Below are 24,663 nucleotides of genomic sequence, written 5' to 3'. Positions count from 1 at the left end.
TCAGCCCACGTTGGCATCGCCATTGCCCGGCGCAGGTAACCAACACTTTGGGATCCTCTGGTCCTGCAGAGTGAGCCTTTTCCGCAGGCAAACTCCATCGTTAAGCAGATGGTGTCTTTAATGCATTTGGAGGTTTTGCACTGTTTCGGAAAACCAAGTGCTAACCTGTCCCAGCTTGTTTGGTTTAGAAGATAGACGTGAAGCKCGCTCGAATGAAAGACGCTTCTCTTTTTGTTTGCTTTTTTTTTTTTTTCCTTCACCCTCCTTGGATGTGTAGGTGCTCTCTTTTCACTCGGGGTTTACGATAAATTTTTTTGCATCCTCAGATACACCTGTGCCTCCTTCAACGCTAAGGCTTTCGTATCAGGCCGTGTGAGYGCAGAGGTGAGCAGGGCAGTAGCAGGACTGAGGTGAAGCCTGCAAGGCTGCTCMGTCTAAAAGCTCCGTGCTTTGCTAGAAGGTGAATATTTTTTCTTAAGCAGCAGTGGTAACAACACCACCACCGAAAGGCAAGATAGGTGTTTTTTTGTTTAGTTTTGTTCTTATCGACGGCAGCGATTCCTAGGAGTATGAGCCACGGAGCTATTTCAGCATCTGTTTGAAATGCGGCGTACAGATCTGCTTGTCATGTGATTCATCTAAGCATCAAAACCTGGCCTGCRAATTCGCCTCGGCTGATGGCTTGTTTCCTCCGTGGCAAGGCGCTTCAAAGGCCGCCGAGCAAGCGGCTGACGCTCCTTTTCGCAGAGACTGCGTTGCTCTAGGAGCTCCGTTAATGCAACGYTGCTTAAAAGTCCTGCAGGAATTTAGGGTCCCTTTCTCTCCTTTCCACCAGTACAGAACTGGGTTGGAGTTGTGATGATTCAGGCTTTTGTMGTCTGTGTACGAATCCAGAAGAAGAATTAAATATTAAATTAGGGTCAGAAAGGAATATTAGATCGTCTGTGATAATTAAGAGTAAATTAGATGATGCAAATTCTGAGCGATAAACCAAGTATGCGCTTCCAGTCCTTAAGAGCTAAACTGCGTGTCACAAGTAAGTGATGGGGGAGAAGACAGTATGAACTCCCAAGTTTGCTTTGACARGGCATTGCTGAAGATTTATTTAGAAGATCCTGTGAGTGAGTCACAGTTCGTGCTGCAGAGGATGAGGGAGGAGAATCCTTTCTTACGTGCCAGCCTGTGAGTGAAATTCCTTCCTGAACTTCATCCGATCCTCAGACTCATCCTGAGCCTGTTGGGCAGGATGCTCTGGGGAGTCTGAGAAGGTGCAGCCCCACAGCAGTGTCATGTTTCTTCCTCCTTCTGTCCTGAGACCTGGCTGTCACCATTAAAAGCCTGTGGGGAGGAGGAGTTGCCAGCAGGAGAGAAGTTGCGTTGTGTGGGAGGTCACCTGCATAAACCGAAGCCCTGAGGCATGACACTGAGATGCGACTGCATGGTGTGATGCAACACCACGCAAGGCTCCTTGACCGTCCTGGTTCTGCRAGCCCTGGGGCCAGGTGGTGCTCGGTTTCTCGATTGCGTGCAGATGGGCAGACTTGCAGAAATTTGGGTTGAATCGGACCTCTGGAGGTCATCTAGTCCAGCCTCCCACTTAGGCAGGACACTAGATCAGGTTGGTTGTAGGTATATGGTCAAGTCCTGAACACCTGCAGGGGTGGAGATTTCACAGCCTGGGCGACCTGTTCCTGCCGCACAAGTGGGAGAGGATTGTGTTCCAGCTACTTTTCAAGCCCTTCAGACGCCTATCTTTGATTGTAATGATTGCCTTAATATGCAGTTGCAAGGTTTTCTTTTTTTTTTAATAGATGTGTTCAGGATCCAAAAAAACAAATGTAAAATAGGACTTGCATTCAGAGGTTCCAAGGTCAGGAGAGATTGACATAATCATCTGGTTGTAACTGGAAACTGGTTGAAAAACATCTCCCAAAATTTGGAATAGAGCATTTTTTTTTTCATTTTGGGAACATTCGGTATTCAAGTAAAGACAAARCAGTGGTGAGCCCACTGTCACTCCTAATCAGCTTTCGCAGTGTTTAATTGCTCTCCCCCTTCTTTTTAAGGAAGACCCAGGAAAGGAAAGGAAACTGCTCCTGGTGGATTTGAAACAAGTGGAGACATCTTCCCCTCGGTCAGAGTTAACTTTCTTGATACTGTATATCAAGCCAAATTTAATGCCATAGGAGAGGAAGCACAAATGCAGGAGGGTGAACAGGAAAGGGGAGAAAGGTACCTGCTTTCACCCTTTTTCTCCCTCCTGCACCCTACTAGGGAGGGTAGAAGAACCCAAGATTCGTTAAATCTTGACAGGTCCTTCCTATGTGCACTTGGAAAGCTCTTGCATGTTGGCTCTGCCTTTTAGCTGTTGAGCTTTCAGATATTTACGTTTTATCTACTTTTGAACTTTATAAAACTCCAGAAAACCTTGCAGACCAATTTAATCTGTAATAAGAGAAAAAAGCACGGCTTGATTTTCAGTCGGTTGGGCAACAGTTAGAAAAATATAATTAGACTTATAATTGGAATGCTTCTTAGACAATTAGTTTTTGTAAGAGTGTATAATTTAGTCCAAAGTACAGGGTCAGGAGAAACTTGCTGCGAAGGAGGCGAAGGAATAACGTGGATAATTTCTAGGCCTGTGGGTGCTAATGTCAGATACAGAGTTGGAGAGGAGTGTGTCCATCTTCTCCAAACGAGAAAAACCGAACCTCCGGAAGCAAGGTTTCTGCTCTGACTTTGTCTCCCAGTGTTCGTTCCAAGAAGACTTAACAAATCGAYGGATGCTACAGCAATGGTGGTTTAGCAAATCCCCATTTAAAAAAACCCTCAAAACCCAAGGAAGCCCATGTAGGGGAATCGTGACCTGCTCTGCGGGAGTCCATTCAGCTTTTAGGGAAACTTCTGAGCAACGGGAGTATCTAAGGAGCCAAGCGGTGCTTCCCGCAGTTGGCTCGGATCTCATCCCAAACACACTTTGCACATTCTCCATACCAAAAGGGACGCGGCGACTTACCCGCGCGATTGCATAGAGGTAATGAGGATGTTTTCCTTTTTTTCAATCCTTTTGCTGGAAAAGGGGCAGCAATTCCAGCTGGAAAAGGGTCTGCTTTGCAGCCGTGCGTTACTCGTTTGCTTGGCATTTTTGACACCGCTTATTACAATAGCGTGTGACTGCTCGGTGCCCGTCTCTTGTGCTTGACCGGTAAGGAGAGAAATGTCAAAACCTCTCACGGGAATCTTGTAGCACCGCTCGCACGCGTCGTGGGGTGTGCGGGGAGCGCGTTCCCAAGGTTTTCGAGATCCTCCATAATTACGGTTCGCCTTCACAGCTTTAGAAGAACAACYGCAGTGCGGTTTGGTGCTAAAGAATTGATCCGTGGTGCTTGTGTTCRGCTGCGCCCGGGTTTTGCCGTAATTCTCTCCCCGTTATTTATGGTCCGCGGTCCGCGCTGTGCGTGACCCGCGTTTTGTCTGCGCCGATGTTCGCGCTGGTGATGGATTTCGGGGAGGTTCTCCAGCAGCCYGTAAAGGAGACTTGCGGCACGGTGTAAGGACAGGTATCTTTTCTGTGCCTTGCGCTATCAGTCAGCGGGCTGCTACAATAAACCTTGAAGGAACGGCTTCTCATGTATTGCATTTTGCTTGAATAACTGCAGCAGTCCAACCATATGATTAACAGTGACGTCGCGGTCTAATAAAATACTACACCTTTAAGGAAAAACCTCGGCTTCTCGCAGTGCCGGTGCACCAGATAGCTGGTAGCTTCTGGCCCCAGTGTTATTTGTGACCTCCTGCAAACCGAACTGTTTTAAGAAATATTCATTCAATGCTTAATTACTCTTTTTTTTTTAATAAATATTTTATAATGGATTTAGGTTTCCTATAATCCTCTGAAGGTGGAATAGAAGGTAAATGTTCTCTGCAGAATAACGTAGCCTTGATTTGCTCTCTAATACATTTTCATCAGTGCCTGTTGTTTTAATTCTTTCTGCTAGCAAGCACTTGAGGTGTTTCTCCTTTTTTCATTGCAAATAATAATAATAAAAAAAAGCCCATAACCTTTTCTATTGTGTATCTAATATTTTATAGAGCAATCACAAAGGGTAGTAAATTGAGTAAAACATACTATCCTTGGCAGGATTTCCCTTCTGACTAAATTCAATATGAACAAAGAGGACAAGGGCAAATACCTTCACTTATTCAGGTCATTTTTCATAAGAATCATAAAAGTTAGATAGAAAAGGCCTATTAGATTATCTTGTCTGTCTTCCATCTTGCTGTTCTGGCTTCTTCTCTACAGTAACCTTGTGAAATTTTACTTCTCCAAATGGAAGGAATATAATTTGCCTGCTGATTATTATTTTTTTTGAGTGGAAAAGAACGGATGGTTTTTCTATCTCGGGCAGCAAATATTTTTGACATTTCTGCAAGGGTGACTTTTAATTTCTGCAACTGTCTGGTCTCGAGTAGTTTTCTTTTTGCCTTTTTTTTTGAGCACGATGATCTTATTATTAGGCACGTTTCCTACACTTTGGCCTACGTCTTTAATTCCACCCCGTTATTCGAGTTGTTCAAGTATCGGAAGAGCCCTGAGGCTAGCTGTAACGATTTCACCCCGTTGTGTTTATGCCCTTCGAGTGYTTGCCAGCGTTAATGGATGAACAACAACAGATTGTTCTTCCTGTATAGTAGGAAATATTTATAGTGCTCTTCAGATTAAAATAGTTTAACATCCTCTTAAAGACAGTTTTTTTTTTTCTCTCCACTTAAGAGAGCTACAAGGGAAGAATATGTAAGATTACTTAAAAAAAAAGAAAAAGAAAAGAAATACTAACAAAGCCTCTTAACAACGGTAGAAGAACGTGAACAGAAGCTCCTACGTATGGTAACTATGAAGCCTGCGTTAAACAGCGTTCAGACGTAAAACGTGCTTAACTCAACATGTGTGTTTTAATTTCTGTGCAGCTCACGTGCTTGCCTGCGAAGAAAGACGAGATGGGAGGTTTCGACCTATGTTCCTCTAAACTGCAGTTGTATCCGTAGCGGTACCGCGTCAAAAGCAATCCTAAAATTGATATGGGAATTTGGAAAGAGTTCACAGCTGAGAAGCTTGTCTGTCTGTGTGCCAGGTAAAACGGGCAGAGCCCTGAGCTGGTGGTTTCTTYGCTGGTCACTGTGTTAAGGTGGAGGCACTAGTGAAGTGACTGGTCTCATCTCACTTCCAAGCAGATCTGTGACTGTTCAGTGAGTCAGGACGTGCCTCATGTCACTGGAAAACGGGGAATCCGTACGGTCCGAGGTAGTAAAATTGCTTGGCGCAGTTCTGGAGCGTACGCCGTAAAGAACGATCCGACGCCAGCAGGTCCAGGGACCGCACGCACGTGGAGCTCTTCCATCTCTTGGTGCCTCCGCTCTAAATAGTTGCGGGGAGAATTTTAGAGGGAGTACAAGGTGCCCAGCTCCGTTTTGGGAGGAATTAGGTGCCTCGGTCTGCTCTGATGGTTAAAAAGCCCCAGCACGTATCCTTGTAGCATCCTGCATTTGGGTCTTTCCAGCCTCTGTTGTGTTCTTGTAGACTCTTGAGTGATGTTAGGTAAATCGGACAAGTCTGTCATTTCTGAACACGAGAAGTATTGACTGTGACAGGGAAAACTTTAAATTGGGGTGTGCAGAATGAATATTTGTGATAGCGACAGAGGATTCTGGGAAGTCAGTTGGATTTCTTAATAGAACCGATACTTTGGAACAATGAAGAAAAATAAACCTTTAAGTATAAAATAACAATATATTATATTCAAGTCTGAAAAATGGTCAAGCTTGGGTCAGCGTCCCTGAAGCAGGAGCCTCTGCATTGTAAAGTATGTGTGTTTTTGAAAACTGAACGGGCAAGTAGGGTCTGTGGCAACACAGARTGATTCTGTTTAGAAATATTCCTTTTCTTGGAAGAGTGGTTTAACTGTGGTGTGGAATAAAACTATCATCATATCCTTTTWCTCCGTTCTCCATAAAGTGCATGTATGTAAGGGTTACCATGTACGGGCTTGCAATAAATTAACTTTGTTAGCGAAAGCACTGTAATTATACAGTTCTTCTGCCAATTTGGCGCAGGAAAAYGAGTAAAATCTCAAGAGGAATGCTTTCCCAATGAGAAGTCTTTCTGTWTTTTATTTTTATTTTTTTTCCTTTCGCTTTAACATATTAATCTGATTGGCAGCCCCTTTTCAAACATGAATTGCATAGCTCCTAGCATGAACTGATTGCGTATGTAGGAGTTCTCCTTTTCACGTACATAGGGACAACCAAACCAACCAACCGTGTGCCGCTAGGAGCTGCTGGGTTGTCCTCTTCAGGAGAGCGCCAAGCTGCAGTGACCTGGAAGGCCTCCAGCTGGTGTGTCTCCTTTGCTCCTAGCRTGGCTTTTCTTCGTATTTTAAGTCKATTCCTACTCTCCRTGGCAKCTGTTTARTTCTTCTGCCAAAGATGAAGGAAAAGGAAGGGAGAAAAGGACTGCAGGGGAAGGAATTGTTTAGCGTATTAGACTTAAACATATGTGGTGATGGTGATGACCAGCTCCTTTTTTAGCCTGGCTTCCTAGCAAAACTAGGTTTAGGTGGTTTTAGCTTTTGAGCGCGTTGGTCAACTTCAACCCAGTTTTGATGAAAATAATTTTTGCTCCAGGTTTCTGACATTTAGCGGCCAGTGACATTTGAATTAGTGCTCCCCTTGCAGGGGGAAGGCAGACTTTTGAATTTAGCCATAATGTCTTTGCCCACCTGACAGCGGTCAATAGTAATAGGATATGGGAGAGAGACGGGAGTGCCGGAATGGAGAGAAGTGGAGGACAACTGGCCGTGGATGGGCTGCTGCCAGGAAGAGCTGTCTTCCCCAGCTCCATGCCCACCTCTCTCTTGGGCTAGCGCTGGCATTTGTAGCCGCTATTACTTAAGAAACACTTCTGGCTGCGCTCTTTGGAAGCGTGCAGGGCAAACAAGAGCCGTTGGTGGAGTCCAGCAGGGATTACCGTCCTGAGTCCTCACGCTGTCTCTTCGATTCCTTGCTGCTTTGTTTCCATGCCATCCAGGTTGCATGTTTATTCCTTCTAAGCTGCGACTTGTGAAGACCACGCTCTCCGGCTTGCGGGGCCAGTCCGAACGGTCTGTGTGGATACGTGATCTCCGTATCACCAGTTGCGGGGCGAGCAGCAAGGTTGTGCGTTTGGAAATCGTGAAAGCTCTGGAGAATGAGAAATTCTGGAGAATAAGAGCTGCAGCCCTAGTTTTGGAGAGGACTTTGCCTCTGTTTGGGATCCGGAAGATATGTAGAAACATTTTAAAGGGCCCCTTAGGTCTTCATAAGAGGGTAGCAAACTGCTGTGAAGCATCCTCTAAGATGCTGTCTTGCAGTCTCCTGGGAGCCCTCAGCAGGGAGAAGTAAACCGATGACCTGGAAAAAGGAAACGAAGGAAGCAAGATTAGCTTGCTAGAGAGGGGTTGTCATCATGGGATTTATTTTGGTTCCTGTGAAAGTACCATTTGGAAGGACTTTATAAGCGAAATACAGGAGGAAAAGGTAGTTTTGGTATAATTTTTTCATTCCTGTGAGTACTTGGGAGAGTGTACTTTAGTTGATATGTTTTATTTAGCAAGTCCTACCAGTCTGTGTGATCTCTAGTGATCGAGGCTGTACTGGGAAATGTCTGAAATCCAGAGTCGTGAAATATTTAGTGGACAGTTCACTGCGAAAGGGCTCCAGATTTGTGCCAGTACCACAGAATGGGTAACAAAAGGTTCTGTGTCCCGATGCCAAGTGGCCTGAGACTACTCTGATTTCTTTTTTTTTAAGAGTTTTATTTCAGTTTCTATCAGAAACAAAATCTGAGTTCATCAAAGCAGGGTTTTGTTGGTTAAAACTCACAAAAACTTGCTTTATTTTCCCTGCTTGTGGGAAAGCTTGAGTATGGTACACATAATATACACAGAAGATAGTTATTTTTTTCAGCAGTAGATAAGTCGATGGGAGGAAAAAATATACAGTATTGATTTTTTTTCTTTTTTTTTCCTCCCTGTGGCTTTTGAGCGGTTGTTAATGCAGCAAGTACACAAGAGCACTCATATGTCTGTCTGCACAGTAATCTCTAATAAATTGACTTTTTTAAAACCATTTCTGCCTGTAGTTTCAGTGACTTGATTTGTGGAGTAGATGATATCTCCTGGCACATAATTACTCATTTTGGGGTTGTGTAAAAGGTTGGAGGATAAATTTTGATGCATTATCTGTAACACTGAACACCTCTCCTATTACTCATATGAGTTTTTTCGCTCTTTCTTCCTTATTGTAGTCGAGCAGAGAGGTTTTTAGGGACTGTCTTTTTGGTAGTTGGAAACACAATTTATAGTACAGACGCTTTCTAGACCTAATTCTTGCACATGACGTGGCTAGAAAGACAAAGATTTACAGTCTGGAAACCAAATATTTCTTTCTCTTAGGTCACTAACAGTAAACAGTTTAGTGACCGTAACGTACTGCAGCCTTTCGTTTCATGTTGGCTTTTGAGAAAGGGATGAAACCGTGCGGTGAAACGCATACCACTAACTGATGACGAAATGGAAGCGCCTTGGTGACAGATAGCAGCATTGGGCGTCCAAGGGACAGCCGGTCCGGCGGTGCTGCCGATCTGATGATGCCAAGGCCAGCGGAGCTGAGAGCGGAGGCTGGCGTGTGCTTGGATGTGATGTCTGCCCGTAGTTAGGTAGGGACGCGTGGTGGGTATCCAGCGGACCATTTCCGAAAGGAGCGCTTTTGAGGCTGATGAACGGGTAGGCGGAGGGCGACGCTTCGGAAGAACCGGGAGGGCTTTCGGTGGCGGTGTGTTATTCCTGGCTTTCCTGCTGGCGGCTTGCAGCTGAGATCCAGGCTCACTAGTTTTTTTTTCTTCCCGTTATCCAGTGCCGGATGTTGTGCCAGATTTCTTACGGTCTCGCTATACATATGCACTAGGATCTAGGATTTGTTGTCCCGACCCATTAACGTTTTTCTTCTTCCCGTATCCCGTTCTGTCCGTGTCTAAAGACTCATAGGTTGCTTGAGTGGCATAGGGGATGCATCGCCACTGGTTTTGAAAAGAGATCGATGCTGATTATGTTGCTCTGCGGCAGTTTATTCCAAATAACCCAACGGCTTGATGGTAATTCAGTGATCCCAGTTCTCAGTATGGTGCTCCTTCCTGTAATACGGCTCCTCAGGCCATGAAATTGATATTATTTTCACTCCATCTCTGGTGTCCTCCTAACACACTGCTTTTTCTTACCCCGTTTTCTAGTTTTCAGACTTGTGCCCTTTTCTTGATGGCTCTCAGGGTCCTCCAAAATCACTGATCTTCACCAGGCAGCCTCTGTGGAGGAGGGCAGCATGGTATTTTCTGAATTAGAAGATTCTTTATCATGTCCAAATAGGAGAACCGTTGCCTTGAGAGCTTTCAAGGTCTTTTAGCTCAGCTTGAATTTGGAGAAGTATTCAACCTTGCCTATGGCTAGACAGAGCTCAGACCAGCTGAAGAAAGGCAGGTCTCCTTCAGCTAGCTACGGAAAAACGATCCCAGTAGAAAGGAACGGAGATAAATGCAAATGCTTTTGTCACAGTTAAACAAATGTGGAATCTAACTCCGTCTCCTTTCTGACACGCGCTATCACAAATGCTGCTTGTGATGCTGTTAAGTTTACCTTGTCTTTCCCTTTTGTGTCCTTGCGTCGAGGAGGAACCAAAGGCTCCGTGCGGGATGCTATGGCAACTTCAGATCGCAGGCACCTTTGACAGGCAGCAACCGTTTGAAGCTCAAGGCAGCGAAGGTTGCAAGAAGGCGACACGTTGTTATTGCAGGGAAAGAAGGAAAAGTGGTTGCTCTTCCCCACTCCTGCTCCTTTGAGAGCTCAGCTCTCGAGGCCACAAGCAGACTCTTTTCCATGTTACAGCTGGTGTTATTACATGGGAGCATTTTTTCTTCCGCTAGCTCAGGGGCGAGCAGGCTCTGTGCCTACCGCTCGCACACAGCAATAAAAGTCTGCCGGCTCCGACGGAGACCTTTCCTTATTGCCGGTGAGGTAGAGGAGCGAGAGGAAATACTTCGCAAAGGTAGGGACTATTTCAGTGGCAAGTCTTCAAGACAGTCGGCAAGGATACCTGGCAGGTTTTACCCTTGTAGGTCTCTCTAAGTTTTCTTTCCTTAATGAGTACGTTCAAAACTCCAGCTGGTTCTACGTTTTAGTAGCAGGTAGGTGCAGTCAGTAAGGTCCTTCGGGTTTTTATAAGGCGCTGCCCTTTGCTGACCTCAAGATGTTTGCCGTGAGCATCGCTACGTGAAGGTTTCGATGGAAACGGAGATCCTGTCACTGAGGGTTTGTTCCGGTATTTTGACTGGGTTATCGGGGCCGCCTCTGAATTGTTGCCGAATGAAAAGGGTACCAGCAATATTATATGGGAATGTTATTTTATATGCGTGTACGTGTGTATTTATACACCACCCCCACCTGCCAGTGGACAGGGCTGTTCTTTATATAGGTTGTTCTTAGATCAATATTAATAAATACGTTAGCGTTAATGCAAAATCTGATTGTCTGTATATAACTTAAAAACGGAGTGTGTTTGACATCTGGAACAAAACCGTGCTTCATTTCTCCTTTTTCGTGAAACAAGTTATATTTTTGTGGCTTGTGATACCTTCCGCATGTCATTTCGGGAGGCCTCTTCTTGCTTTAAAAGGCAAATGTATGGTCTGTACGTTGTCTTGCGTTTCCCTGACGTCTTTACTTTCCTCTACTTTCCTTTATGTTTCTTTTCAAGCTGTTGTTTTTTTTTCCCCCTCTTGACAGTTTATATTCCTCTGCATTAATGAGCCCCTCTCGTCACCGCGCCGGATGTCTCCCGCAGCAGACGAAAGGGTGTTAGGTTTAACTTGCAGCGCTGTGCTTTTTTCCCCCCCCGTGAATAGGAGAAGATGTTTGAATCGAGGTGAAGTGTTTCCCGGAGGTACCCGTGAGCAGAAGGCGCTGTTCCCTCYGCGGTGCTCTCGTAGGGCAATGAACCGTCAGGCATCGGCTTTGGCAGCCCCCTGAGTAACAGCGGTTTTGTGCATTTACTTTCCCCCCCCCTTAATTTTTTGCCCAGTGTGCCGTAGCAAGACGTGCTTTGTATTTGCCTGAATTAAGCCCAAAGCCAAACTGCAGACGACGTTATGGTGCTAGAATAACAAAGGTTGATGGAAGGCGCAAAAGCCAAAAAGCCTTTCCCTCTGGATTGCAGGGACATTATGGCTGCTTGGAGCATGTGCTGCGAGGTGTAAAGTGAATTTACGGACTTCTAATTCTTGCTAGTTCATGGCATTTCTTTTTTCCCGAAATGCTGATTTTTACTTTTTTGGGTTTTTTTATGCACTGTTTAGGAAGTAATGACTTCCATGGGAAGGACCTGTACATTTGTTTGGTAGGCTTTTTATTGCAATAGGCTTTTAGTAGGTCAAGGAAGCACGCATGGGGGCTCTTAAAGTGGACTGTGAAATCATTTTGCTTAGCTTTGTTTTATCACTACTTAGATAAATCTCTCGGTCCCCTCGGGTTGCGGCTTGCTAAGCAGCGCTAGCAAAAGCAAAACAGGAACGCTCTGCCAGCACTGCTAATTTCAAATAAAGCATCCAGCATATTTAGTTTGCGTTTTTACAGAGGTGCTTGTTGCAAACATTGCTCTTCTTACCATCGTACGTGTGATCTGTGGCATGGCTAGCATCCGAAGATGACCGCCTGGATTGCCTCTGGTAGTGGGATGACGGGCTTTGCCGACGATGAGAGAGCAGAGGGTGTCATTTACTTAGCCAAGTTTTCCACATAGTCTCCCACAGCATCCTTGCACCCCTCTTGGGGAGTTATGGACTATGAGATGGGTGGAAAATTGGCTCGAGTGTCAGACCGAAAGGACCGAAAGTCCCTGAGGACTGGTAGTGGGACCAATACTCTTTAACATCTTTCTCAACAACGTGGTTGATGGGATAGGAGTGCTCGTTGTGTTCGAGGGCAGGGCTGCCGTTCAGAAGGACTTTAACAAGCTGGAGAAGAGGGCTGATGGAAACGGCACGAAGCTCAGCAAAGGCAAGAGCAGAGTCCTGCACCTGGGACGGACTAATGCCATGCAAGAGTGTGTGCTAGGGCCTGTCTGGCTGGGGAACAGCTCTAGAGAAGGGCCAAAGGACCCTGGTGGGCCAGATTTGGCCTGTGAGTCTGCAATGTGCCCTTGCGGTGGTGAAGGCCAACCRTATTCTGGGTTTTATCAGCAAGGCTGAAGTGGCTGTTCTCCTCTCTTCAGCGCTTGTGGGACCATGTCTAGACAATGTGTCCAGTGTGGAGCTCCCTGATACAAGAAAGGTAATGAGATGCTGGAGCAAGACCAGCCGAAGCCTCCAAGGCGATTGAGAGCTGGAGCACATGATGTTAGAAGAGGGGGTGAGAGAGCTGGTTGAGCCTGGAGAAGAGAAGGTGCAGGGGAAGCCATATTTCTGTCATCAGTTGTCTTCATTTACCTAAAGAGGAGGTTACAGAGCAGAATGTGTGCGTTTCCCGGATGTGTGTGGTGAAGGAACAAGATGCAATGGACTCAAGGTAGATTTAGATTACACACTGAAAGGGAGGGGGGGGGGGAATGAAACAACCCCAACCCCCAAATTATTGTCTAAGGAAACAAGGGAATCCCTGCTGGAAAGATTTCTAAGAACAGATTTTAGAAGCACATCCGCCAGCAATAGTTCCAGGATTGTTCTCGCCTCGAAGCGGAAAGTGAGACTGACTCTTTCCAGTTCCGTTTTCTCGTAACCAGCCTGTGGGAGTTGCATGAAGAAAGCCTTGAAGAAAAAACCCAATCCTGTCCTTACGACGCACGTCTGTATTTGTACCTCTAGAACAGGCATGCTTTCGCAGTACGTCCGTGCCTTCTCATAGATGTGCACCAGGATGTTCCAAGCCCTAGTTCTCTAGCCTGTTGCACGCGCAAGCCTTGCATTCGACTTAACAAATACTTCCCCGATGATTTTTTATACATTTTTTTTGCAGTGCAGTGAAATACAAACAGCCCTTTTTCACTCCCTCAAGAGATGTTAAAGTCTATTTGGAGGAATAAAAGTGCAGTGCAACGTTTAGTCATAAACTGAAGATTTCCAACACCRTGTTGACTTAAAGCATATGTTAGTGAAACATGTCTCTGCTTTGCAGACAGTTTTTGCACTTATGCTGTGGCAAGCACATTTAAAACAAGCATGGAAAATGTGCTGCCGGGAACAATCCAGCAGTGGTGGCAGGGTCATTTAGATGACTTAATAGGTCTTTTTTCTAGCTATCTGTATTAAATCAATGATTCATATAAATTATGCCAAAGGGAGTTAATTGTTATTGTATGGTATAAAAAGCTGCCAAACTACGGGCAAAACTCTCATTGCAGTGCAGGAAATAAAATGGAGTAGTTATGATTCCTGAAAGCATAAAATGGCTGAACCTTTCACCCCTACCAAACCGCGCGTACTGAAACTGCTGCGATACAGGGGGAATAAAGGGAATTTTGGAAGCGCAGGTTTGGAGGTTCCGGCGCGTTTGGAGGTTTTGGCATGTTTGGAGGTTCTCCAAAATGTGCAACGACACCTGAAGGCGAAACGCAGCTTTCTCCTTGAGCAGGCTGTGTCTCTGCTGCCCGGAGCTGCAGGGAAATTTAAGCATCTAAGTTCAGTGGTTCGGCGGGAGCTGAGTTATCTTTGAGGGATTTGTCCGTAGCCTGGGTAATACGGTTTATTTCTGATCTGTACGAGGTGGGTACTGCTCCCTTTTTTTGCAGAAATGTTATAAAGAAAAATAGCTTCAGGTGTTGTTTGTGGTCAGATACCATGAGGATGAGGCTTCATGAGCATCTTAATTAGATAGCTGTGAGCAGAGTAATAGGCTTCGTTTCGAATATGTTCCCCAGTCACGTTTTCAGGATGGTTTGAAGACGCGTTGTAGCCTTCCTAAGAGAGGGTTCATCAAGGGCGCTTGAGTAGAAGACGCCAGACTTTGCCACTGGCCATTGCGTGTGCCTTATTGCTAGGGAATATTTCTCACTATATTCAACTGGGAGCAAAAAAAAAATCAGTTTGCTATGTGTTGCTTAATTTCGATAGGCGCTTTGCAAAAAATCAGGCAGAGCCCTTTCCTAGGGAAGCTGGATTTTAAATTGAAAGAAGATAGTCTGATGGAAAGAAGACACGGGAGTGGAAACGGTGGCAGTCGTGTAAAGGAGCATGGGTGAAAAATATGTTTTTAGGATTTTTTTGGAGGAGGGAAGACTGCTGTCTTTTTGTGCCAGTAGTCTTCAGAGGAGATGTCAGCGCGACGAAGAGGAAGGAGCAGGGCAGAGAGGATGTTTAGGTGGGACAGAGGAGGACAACCACAGTGGAGATGTCAGCACGGCAGAGCTGCCGAGAGCAACCCGTAGTAATTTTGAGCGAGTACGTATATTTATTACAGTCGATGTGGAAGTTCAAGAGTACCACGCCACACTAGAAACTTATGAAATGGCATTGCTGAAAATGGTGGAACTCGGCACTTTGTAGCTACTAAATAATGAATAACAGATAATTTCTGGCCCGCTCAGTGACCTGACCTGATTGCAAGACATGAAACGTGTGGGGTAAGGGTTAGAGTGCTCTTAGACGTGGTCTTTGCTGCCATTGGCCAACAGCGGAGCAGTAAATGATGAAAGTTCTTTGAAAAGCTGTTACTGGGCTGGAAGAAAGCTTTTTTTTTTTCCCTCTCTAATATCATCAGGAATTTCGTGCCCATCTGCAATATGCAAGAAGGTTAAGTGCTTGTTGGGAGGGGGGCGTCCCTCTGAGCTGTTGAAGAGCTGGTGGATATCGCGGTAAATCTGGACTAGCTCTCTCGCTGACATTGCTCCTGAAAAATCTGTGTGCCTCTGTGGGGCAAGGGGAATCAAGTGAAGAAAAAGTAGGTCTGTGCTGACAGCAATCGCTAATGACTTCCAAAGGATGGAGAGATAGGGACTGCTTGGAACAGTTCCTTACAGACCCTGGTGGAAGAAGTGTTGGCTTATCTAGTTTTTAATTTCTCTTGAGCTTATTTAAAGGGAGCGTGTTATTGAAAAGATAAGTAATTAAAGTCCTTGAAAAATTGCGGAGGACTTTGGAAATACCTTTATGCTAACGTAAAAACACTTTTATCCACCTTAAAAAAAAATTTTTTTTGCTACCTAATCTGTACGAATGGCTCAATAAATTATTTAGTTAGGTGTAGTTCAGTGCAGGGATGCTGGTTTGATGTAAGTCAACATGTGTACGCCTTCAGTATAATGGAAGTCAAAAGATCTGATAAATGGTAGATTTATTTGGGAACTTTATGGATATATAAAAGATCACTTTTATAAATCACTTTTTTGTCCAGAGCTCCTTCCCCCACGACACATGTGGACAGCAGGATTGGATGTAGTGGTTAGAGACTAAAAGGGTTGCTAACAAAATAATTTGGTCAAGGCGTAGCTTATACTGGCAAAGCAATGGTTTTGTCAATGTAGCTTAAGCTGTTCTTTTCAAGTGGAAATAACTATAGCAAAAAGACTCTTTGTCAATGCAACAATCTGCAAATTGATTTTTGTTGTCGTGATTACCTCATTGCGGACGCTGGAGAAAAGATCATATCTCTGATGTGGTTATATTAGCAAAACATCATGGAGAGATCAAGATCTGCTCTTAACGTAATTTTATTTTGGAGCTTGGCTACAAGTGGTTAGTAGGCTTTATAGGACAGGCCAAAGCATGGAAAAAAAGTCTGAACTGGTGGGAGAGGTGCATTTAGGTCTTGTTTTATTGTTTTATCCCACTGTCACTAAATAAATCCCCCTGTCCACTTGACAAATAAATGTCTTATTTTGAAGAGCATGTCTTTTCTTGCTGGAAACATCTGCTTTTCTCCCAAGAGATGAGTGCCCACTGGGGGACTTCACCCGGCTTCATTCAGGCGTGCTAAAGGAGCTCAAATGAAAAGCAGATTCCAAAACTTGAGCCTAATGGTATGAGTTACGGGCTCTTTCTTTTAGTATAGTTGTGGCATAGTGCCTGTCGCTAAAAAGAGTACGTTCTCCGAAGAAGAACGTTCCATGTACCTTTAAGATCTCAACACCTTCATATATGTTTTTTTTCTTTTAATGCATCAATCTATATAGATGGGCAGCAGATATAAGGATATTTAAGTGGCTTGGCTGGGGTCGTTGCCTTTTTCAAGGGTAAATCAAAGACAGCATTTAACGTTAGGACCTCCAGCTTTTCATAAGCTTTTGGCAATGGTTTAATATTTAGAAACTTGATAACTTTGTATGAAGATTTTTCCACTTTAGAAGTTGCATCTTTTAAATAATGCTAAACCCTAAATCTTTAATGTGTGAGAGGAGGAAATCTCACTTCTGAAATCCTGGAAGACTGTAAGAAATAAGAAATAATCTGTTTATTTCACCATGTACTTCTTAATACCATCTTACTAAATAAGATTGTTTAAATGTATCTTCATAGAATCACAGAATAATTTAGGCTGGGCAGGTGTTCTGGGAGGTCATCTAGTCCAACCTTTTGCTTAAAGCAGGGGCCTAACTTTTTGAAATTAGCTTCAAAGTTAGGTGAGGTTGCTCAGGGCTTTGAGTTGTGGAGGTTTCCAAGGGTGGAGACTCTACCTCCTCTCTGGGTACCTCTTCCATGACTGTTTAACTTCTAATGTGACTTAAAAAAAAAACAAAAAACAAAAAACAAAAAAACCCTTGTACCCATCTGGAATCCTCCTTGCTGCCACTTGTCCCTGTTGTCCCACTGTGCATCTCTAAGAGGAATCTGACTCAATCTTCTCTGTAGCCCCCCTTTAGGTAACTGCAGATATCTGTAAGGTCCCCCAAAGCCTTCTCTTCTCCAGGCCAAACAAGGCCACCTTCCCTAGCCCTTTCCGCGTTCATTCTGTGCTCCAGCCACCTGACCAGCTTGATGGCCCTCTGCTGGACTCTCATTTCAATTGGGCACCCCAGTACTGCTGGTTTTAAAAGCGCTGGTATTTCAGATGAAGCCTCAAAAGTGCCAGACTGGGAGGAATAATCACTTCCCTTGCTAATAAAACCCAGAACGTGGTTGGCCTTCATTGCCGTAAGGGCACCCTGCTGTCCTACAGGACAGTTCTTGTCCACCAGGGTCCAAGGTCCTTTTCTGCAGAGGTGCTCCCTAGACAGATGGTCCTCTGTGCGTGTCCTTGCTTGAGATGATTCCATCCCTGGTGCTGGACTCTGCAATTGCTTTTGCTAAACCTTCAGGAGTTTCCTGTTGGCCCGTTTCTCCAGCATAACAAGAAAGTCAATACTTTGTCTAGTTTATCAGCTGCTCCCCTTAATTTGGTATGCTTTTTGAACTGGCTAAAAATGTTTTCGATCCCATCGACCAAGTTGTTGAGAAAGAGATTAAAAAGAATCAGTCCCACGATCAACCCTGAGGGAGACCACAACCAACCACCAGTTGAACTTCGAACCGCTGTCCTCTGGCTACCTTTTCAGGCTGACAGTCCAGCCAATTTTCTACCCAACTTGTAGTCCACCCATTTAGCTCGTGACTCCCCAATCTGGCTACAAAGATGCTATGGGAGACCGCATGGACAACCTTGCTAAAGTCTAGGTAGGTGACGTCCGTTGTTCTCTCGTCCAGAGAGCCAATCATCCCACTGCCAGAGGCTGTCAGGGTAGCTGGTTTGATTTGCCCATGGTAGATCCATGCCCCTTTTTTCCAGTCACCTTCATGTCCTTTGAGTATTTGGACAGGGCTTCCAGAAGGACTTGCTCCATAATCTTCCTGGGGATGGAGAGCAGGCTGACCACCCTGTAGATCCTCCCCCGGAAGATGGGTGTCATATATGCTTTTTTTCCAGTCATCAGCAACCTCCTGTGTTTGCCTTGATCTTTCAAAGTTGGTATCGAATGGCCTGGCAGTGATAATGGCCAACTTCCTCAGCACCCTCGGATGTATCCTGTCTGGCCCTGTGGACTTGCATGTGTCCAGCTTGCTTAATTAGTCCTAATTTAGTCCTCTGTCCTCTATCATGATGGATTTATACCTGTATACCCCAAACTCTGCTATAGACAGTGTATTGAGTCTAATTATTCTGATTGTTTTTTTCTTAAATTTCAAAACTTTTCTTCAAAGAGAGACTGATATTATTTGAAAGCAGATTAATAATCTAGAATAGAACATAAAAATGTCAGTTGCTATTCTAAGCATAACAAAGCGAAACCTAAGAGTTTGAATGAATGTATTGTCTTCAGTGCATTTTTCTGGATTATGAAATGCAGCAGAGAGAGTATGTAGTAATATTTATTTGTAAACTGGCATGTTCGAAAGACTGGCCTCAGAATCAGTCTTTTTAAAATAGATGTAAATATAAACGCAAAACAGAATTCACTTTGATTGTTTAAGTTGGTCTCATCAGCCGATGTGATTGAGATTAAAATGGATGACTTAAATTTCTTGAATCCATCCATCCTGTTGCTGTGTAGGCTAGCAAATTCTGCAGCCGAAGGAATCCTCTCCTGAGCCGAAATCCGGAGGTGAACGGCAGCAGGGAGCTGCACAGGCAAAACCTTGCTGATATTTCAATAGCACTTGTCCTTTTCCTGGTCTTTGGTACTAAAAGCGACCACTCCAATTTCCAGAGGATTAGACTTTTTTTTTTTAATGAGTAACTGGCAAGTAAGTAAAATGTTGACATGGTTTACTTCCTTCCCTAATCTCACTCTGCCTTTCTAGCCTCCATCCGGCATCCTTAAAAACAGAAAATAACTCTAACAGAGCCCAGTCGAAGTGATTTCAAAGGGAAGCGTGGTCGAGAAGACTCATTTCAACTTGGCCCTAAGGAGGTTTGGAGGTTGAAGTGGTCCAGTGAGAACTGGGACAGCGGTTTCTGTGTATTAATGTATTCAGAGCATTCGAGAATGGAGAGTTTTAATTTAAATACTGATGTTTGTCATTTGTATTTCTTTCATTTAAGTCCGTAAGTTTTTGGAGACAACGGGATGTGTCTGAAGGATGGATGATGCCCAGCTTTGCCGGACAGCTTTTAATGACGTCCTCTCTTTTCTTACCTCTTCTCTTTGCACTAATATCTTATGTATAAAAATAGGGGGCGGCTTTGTGTGATGTTTAATACTGCGCAAATTCTGGTAGATTGGGTTTGTGTTTCCTTCCTTGGGGGCGCAGCGGAAGTCCCTTTCCCGCGGCAGCGCTGCCCGAAGGAGCCTCGCTCCTGCTGTGCTGCCTCTTCCCATTACCGTGCTGCCTTAAACGTGCCGATGCAACTGCCCGAGGGGCCGTATGGAGAACCGGGTCGGTGAGCAGCAAAAGAAAAAAAAAAAAAAGGTTATTTTTAACCCAGATCAGTTCGCTAATCTGGTTTGCTGATTGGCTCCACAACGGTTGTGTTAGCGCAAAGGCAACAGGCAGCTCTTGCGGGGAGGGAAGAAGGGAAGGTCCTTCCAGCCAGCAGTGTCACTGGGGCTTTGTGTGATGCTCTCCGTCTTCCAGAATTACTTCTTTCCGCTCAGGTTTCCAAGTTATTTTGTTCAGTGCTAAGTGTTGACATTGCCAGCTGTATTTCCACCGTTCTTTTGGCTTCCAGTTTCCCCAGGTGGATCTCATTTGTTTTTTTTTTTTTTTTTTNTATACTTCTACTCAGTTCTGGATAATCTCTGCATGTTCATTAACGTTTTGCCCACTTCTTCTTTGGAGCTATTGATTTAGATACTCAATAAAATCGGATCTGCCGCAAATTTCTCTGGTATCCTATCTATGATATCTCCTTGCTCCCAACTCAATACCCTTTTATCGCCTTTAAGTTATGTCCTTCAGTTATATTCACTGGGTGAATAAAGGTTTCACGACTTCATTTTCCCTTACCTTTCTGTAGAGAATGAAACACTGTATCAGTATTTTTTCTAATGTCTGAATAGATTATCTGTCCTATTCACATTAATACTTCCTTTTAAATGCTATTAAGGCTTGCGTTAAGATGTTTTTCTCTCCTTTTTTTTTTTTAATATAAAGTCAAACTGAGGATGCTGTAACTATAAGCTTTATTATTATTTTTTTCTTAAGATGATTGCTGCCTATCATTTTTTTAACACTGGGAAACTTTCCCGTGTTTGATTTTGAGGATTCAGTATTGTCAGTAGTGCAGTAAACTGTTCAATTAACATTAATCTGAGATAATTAAATTGTTTTCTTTTGATTACAAAGTTGTCTGTAACTTAGAAACCTCTAAGTGTCTTGGAATATATAAATTGCTCAAGAGAAAAGAATTATTCCCAAATCCCATTTCAATACTTCAATAATTGATTTTGAAATATTGATGAAAATGGGAACTAGATAACTTAGATATCTACTTTTGTGTTCTTTGATGAATTTTGCCTGCCTGGGGTTAGAAGTGTGTTTGATATAAGGCTCTCACCCCTGAGGACATCTCTGTGTCCTCAAGGAGGATGTACAAGCTCAATATCGGGCCGAGGCAGAGGGACATTCAAGGGCAAGGAGGAAACAGGGTTGAGCTTTGGGAGGGTGGAAAACCTATTTGCCTCCCAAACCGTTTGCTTGTCATCTGGTGCCATGGGACCATTGCAGAATTGGTGGCCGGTGCCATGGGACCGTCGCAGAATTGGTGGCCAGCACAGTAAATCCTAACTTTTGCAATTAGAAAGGACAGACTCCTCTCATCCTCTTGCAAGTGGTTGCTGCAGAAGGGCTGGGAAAGTGAGTTATTTACTAACGAATGGTCAAAACGAGACCGGCTGGTACTTCAAGAACTTCAGAGCGCAAAGGTGGGAGCTCCCGGGGATGCCCTCCTTGCTGCCCGATGGGCTACTTGGTATGTCATCTCCGTCAACTGAATTTTATTTATTGGTGTCCTGAAAACTCTTCCCAGTTCTCCTTCCTTCGAAGCCTCTCGGAGGGCTGAACGAGAGAAGTTACGGGGCAGAATTTAAAGGAAGGTGGGTGTTTAGCAGCCTGGCTGCAGTCAAGTATCGTTAGACCCGATTTGGTTGTGTTTTACCTCCGAATGCTCTTCCATCCATTCAAAAACTCCAGTCTTGGTGCGTGTCCTGATGGATGACCATGCAGCTCAAGGGGCTCAATTGGTGTGAAGGTTCTTGAGGTGGAAAATTGGCTCTTGAGGAAAGTGTTGCAGTGCTGTCCAACCTAATAAAGTAGTCCTCCCAGTGAAGAGTGCCGTGTCTTTGCTCTCCGGCATGTCAGACACTTAGTGAATGTTTTTATCTTCATTTGATGACTAGTTGTAGAGGGTGTATATATATATATATATTTTTTAATGAATTATGCTAACGCTTTTTTATCACAACAATCTGCAATCTACCAAAGCAGGTTTTTTTAATCAGTATGCTCTAATTAATTTTTAATCTATTTTATGAGCTGCTCCTACCGCTGGAGTCTAATTTTATAGCGAGAAGAGCAAAAGTAACGGATAGAAAAGGGGAATTATTTTGGAAGAGTAATTGTAATTATAAGGCCATCATAATGCAGTAGGTACCAAAACAAACGAAGCAAACTAAATCTCGGTCGTAGGAGGGGAGGATAGAATTAAAATGAAAAACGTTGCTGCCCTACTTGAAATACCATATTCAGCTGATGAAGATATTGGGCAACGAGTTTTCTTACTAAGCGGCCGCCGGAATCTCATAAGGAAACGTTAAGGTCTTTAAACTCTTTTTCCACACYGAAGAGAGCCTGGGAGGGAGGGGAGGGAGGGCTTCATTAAGCTGCGAGCYGCAGGAATCCTTTGTTCGCTTTCTTTGCCCAAGCCGATAGAGGTAAATTGCTTGAGAAGCGTGTAATCTAATAATTAGGAAATCAGAAGTTAATGGGCAACGTGTGCAAAAGGTATGTCTCGCCGAAGTTAACGAGCGTATTCAGCAAGTTGGTGCGACTTTGGCTCTGGAAAAGGAGGAGTCGGCAGGGGTTGGCTGGGAGCTGGAAGTAGTAAGCGGGACCCCGAAGAGCCTTGACTCTACACCAAGACTGTTGTCCGCTTGTAGCTGGAAAAATCCAGCATACACGCAAGGGGAACAAAAATCCGCGCGGACTGCGGAGGGGAGGAGGCTTAGCAACGTCCTGTGCTCTGCCTTTAAAAGAAAAAACAACCCGCAACAAGGCAAAAAATCCCCGACGACACCACGCACGCCTCTCGTGCCCTTTAAGGCATCAAGTTACTGTCCTGATACCGCTTGGCTGTGAGCACACAAATTCCAGCTCGCCTTGCCCGGACTTGCCGACGCGGCGTCGCCGTTTGGCTCCCCGTGGCACCGCGCGGCGATGGTGGTCCCCACGCCGGCGCCGAAACCGAGCCGGCGAGCGGCCGCCCTCGACGGCGGGAGGGGAAACCCAAACCTGCCTCGGGAAACCGGCGTTCCCCACTATTTTCCATGTCTTAATTCTTTCGACAGGTGGAACGAGGAGCCTCCCGTAGACTTAGAGACAACCAGGCGAGAACGGGAGTTGGGAGGAGGAGGAGGAGGAGAGCCCTCTGCTCCTTCCCTGGCGCTCTTCCCCGAGGAAGCAGGGAAAGCATTTCCTTGCCAGGGATTTGTGGGCCGGATAACTAATCCTTTTGCTTCTCGGGAGCTTGAAACGAAAGCCCCGACCGGCTCTTCGGGGAGTGGCGCATAGTTTCTTCAGGTGTGTACTGCAAGGCTTGCGATACTTCGTGCAGCGGTTTTGGACTGGCAATTAAAAATGCCGTGTTTTTGATTTTAATACCTGCACTAGATGCATTAGATACCTTGCTAAAATTAGTTAATTCCCTTTGGTTTTGTTTGTTTCTTGTTAATCTCCAGCTGAGCAAGTTTTTCTCTCTGGCAGGGCCGTGCCGGTGCGCCGTCCCGGCGGGCTTTCGAGGGCGTAGCTGTGTTAGTCCGAGATCGCGCTCTTGATGAACGCGGTTGTGCTAGCAGAGCTTGCCAATATTGTGCTATTTTTCCCCAATTCACCAAAGTAGTAACTCCTCGGCTGTCATTTTTCCCCCTTTAAAATATAGCTTGTTTTGCTAACTTTCTAATAAATATCTTTATACTTCTGCCTGTAGCCCGTGATTGGGACTGACGGTGTGTCTGTGCACGTCGGTATGAAGTTTGTGCGTGTATGTGTGTTTACAGCAGTTCCTGTGTTTAGATGGCGTGGTGGTCTGAGGCTCCCAACAGGAGAAGGGGTCGGAGCTGGTGAGATACAGTATGCAACACAGAGCATAGCGATGAGTTCGGAACGCCTTTAATTACATTTCTGCCTTGCACCGTTGCACGTGCTTAGCGTAAGAGAGAAATCCATATGCACCTCGACTTCTTCTGTGCTGGTGCTCCTCAGAGCTATTTATCTTAAATTCTGACCATTTCTGACTGGGTTTTGAGTGATGAATGAAGGCAATGATAGCCTCCATCTCTGGGCAGCTCCTCAGAGCTGCTCTCAGCAGGAGCAGAATGCAGTTATTGTGAACCCAACCGTTTTGACTTCTGGTATCCCTCAGTCATGCAAAAAAAACCCCAAAAGGGTGATTCTGCTCGGTGTCTGTGTGGCAGTACTATGCAAGGAGGTCTTGCTGCTGTTAGAGCTGCAGAAAGATCCCACCGATAAGGTTAATGGGAGGCGGCTGTGGTGCTCCTCTCTGACTCTTTACCAGCTAGAGACGAGCAAAAAAGTGAACTTTCTGATAGTCCTCCTGCACAAAAGGTTATGGCAATACTGTCCTACCGCTAAACGCAGGTAGCGCCTGAAAACCCTTCTTTGACCTCTTTGGCCGTGCAAAAGTAAAGATGCAGAAATGTTCCGAAACTTGRCCTTCAGGCAAATTTGGCTATCAAGCCATCTCTGCTCAGTGGAATAGCGATGACAAAGAACCATAGCTTCTAGGTGYCACATCAGTGGAAAGAAGGWTYGTTGACCCCAGGATTGCACACGGAGCACGGTGTAGCAAGGAAAGCRTGCTTTTCGGGAAATTGCTTGTGCWTGGAGGAAGACCTGAAGGCTYGAYGGAGGTGGTTTTCTCCYCACTTGCTTGGACCTGGCCTTCTTCTGCTCCTTTCTTGCTGCAAAAGGAGTCATTTGTTTAATTTTCAGCAATGTTACCGAAGCTTTTGGAAGCTTAAACTGCAGCCCACGTCTTCTTGAAAAATGACTGTGTGTATTCCTGGAAGGAAGTTAAAATGGGGCCGTGTTATATTTGGTACCTCCTGAAGCGCTGAGGCTACTCCGAGTACAAAATGTGCTCCAGGAGAGACGAATGCGCTACTGCAGAGCTTGATGTGATGAGATTTGTCAAGTCGTCGTTTCTGCTGGAATTCGCTAGTGCATTTATCTCTCTCCGAGAGATTGTTTATTTATATTTCAGAGTTCCTTATGGCTTCCAAAGGGGGAACCAGGAAGRCAAGACAAAAAGCATAAAAACATGACTAACTTCCAAGCAGCAAGTATGCTTATTATAAAACGAAAATATAGAAGTAAAGCACTCCTAGAGTAGATGGATCTATTAAACTGTTTTACTGGGTGCACCCGCTCTTTTTGGTACCAAC

At 44.8% G+C, this 24,663-nt stretch overlaps 1 protein-coding gene across 4 annotated transcripts in view; it reads left to right on the top strand.

Annotated features, from left to right (window-relative positions):
• The window catches only part of FAM168A (family with sequence similarity 168 member A), a 156,810-nt gene that overhangs the window by 7,718 nt on the left and 124,429 nt on the right, over positions 1 to 24,663 (top strand). The window contains exons 1-2 of one of the 4 annotated variants that reach the window (XM_026085155.1): positions 4,788 to 4,888; positions 4,969 to 5,132. The exons of 2 other annotated variants lie outside the window; for them this stretch is intronic. In XM_026085155.1, coding sequence (XP_025940940.1) covers positions 5,080 to 5,132 — 53 coding nt within the window. In that variant the 5' untranslated portion in view covers positions 4,788 to 4,888; positions 4,969 to 5,079. Of the gene's footprint in view, positions 1 to 558; positions 1,037 to 4,787; positions 4,889 to 4,968; positions 5,133 to 24,663 lie in introns of those variants that run through there. One more of the 4 variants, XM_026085158.1, reaches the window with a different exon arrangement.

The sequence above is a fragment of the Apteryx rowi genome, unplaced genomic scaffold (assembly GCF_003343035.1).
Source record: "Apteryx rowi isolate R43461 unplaced genomic scaffold, aptRow1 scaffold_660, whole genome shotgun sequence".
In the NCBI taxonomy this organism is placed as follows: Eukaryota; Metazoa; Chordata; class Aves; order Apterygiformes; family Apterygidae; genus Apteryx; species Apteryx rowi.
This window is presented reverse-complemented; position numbering and strand designations above follow the sequence as displayed.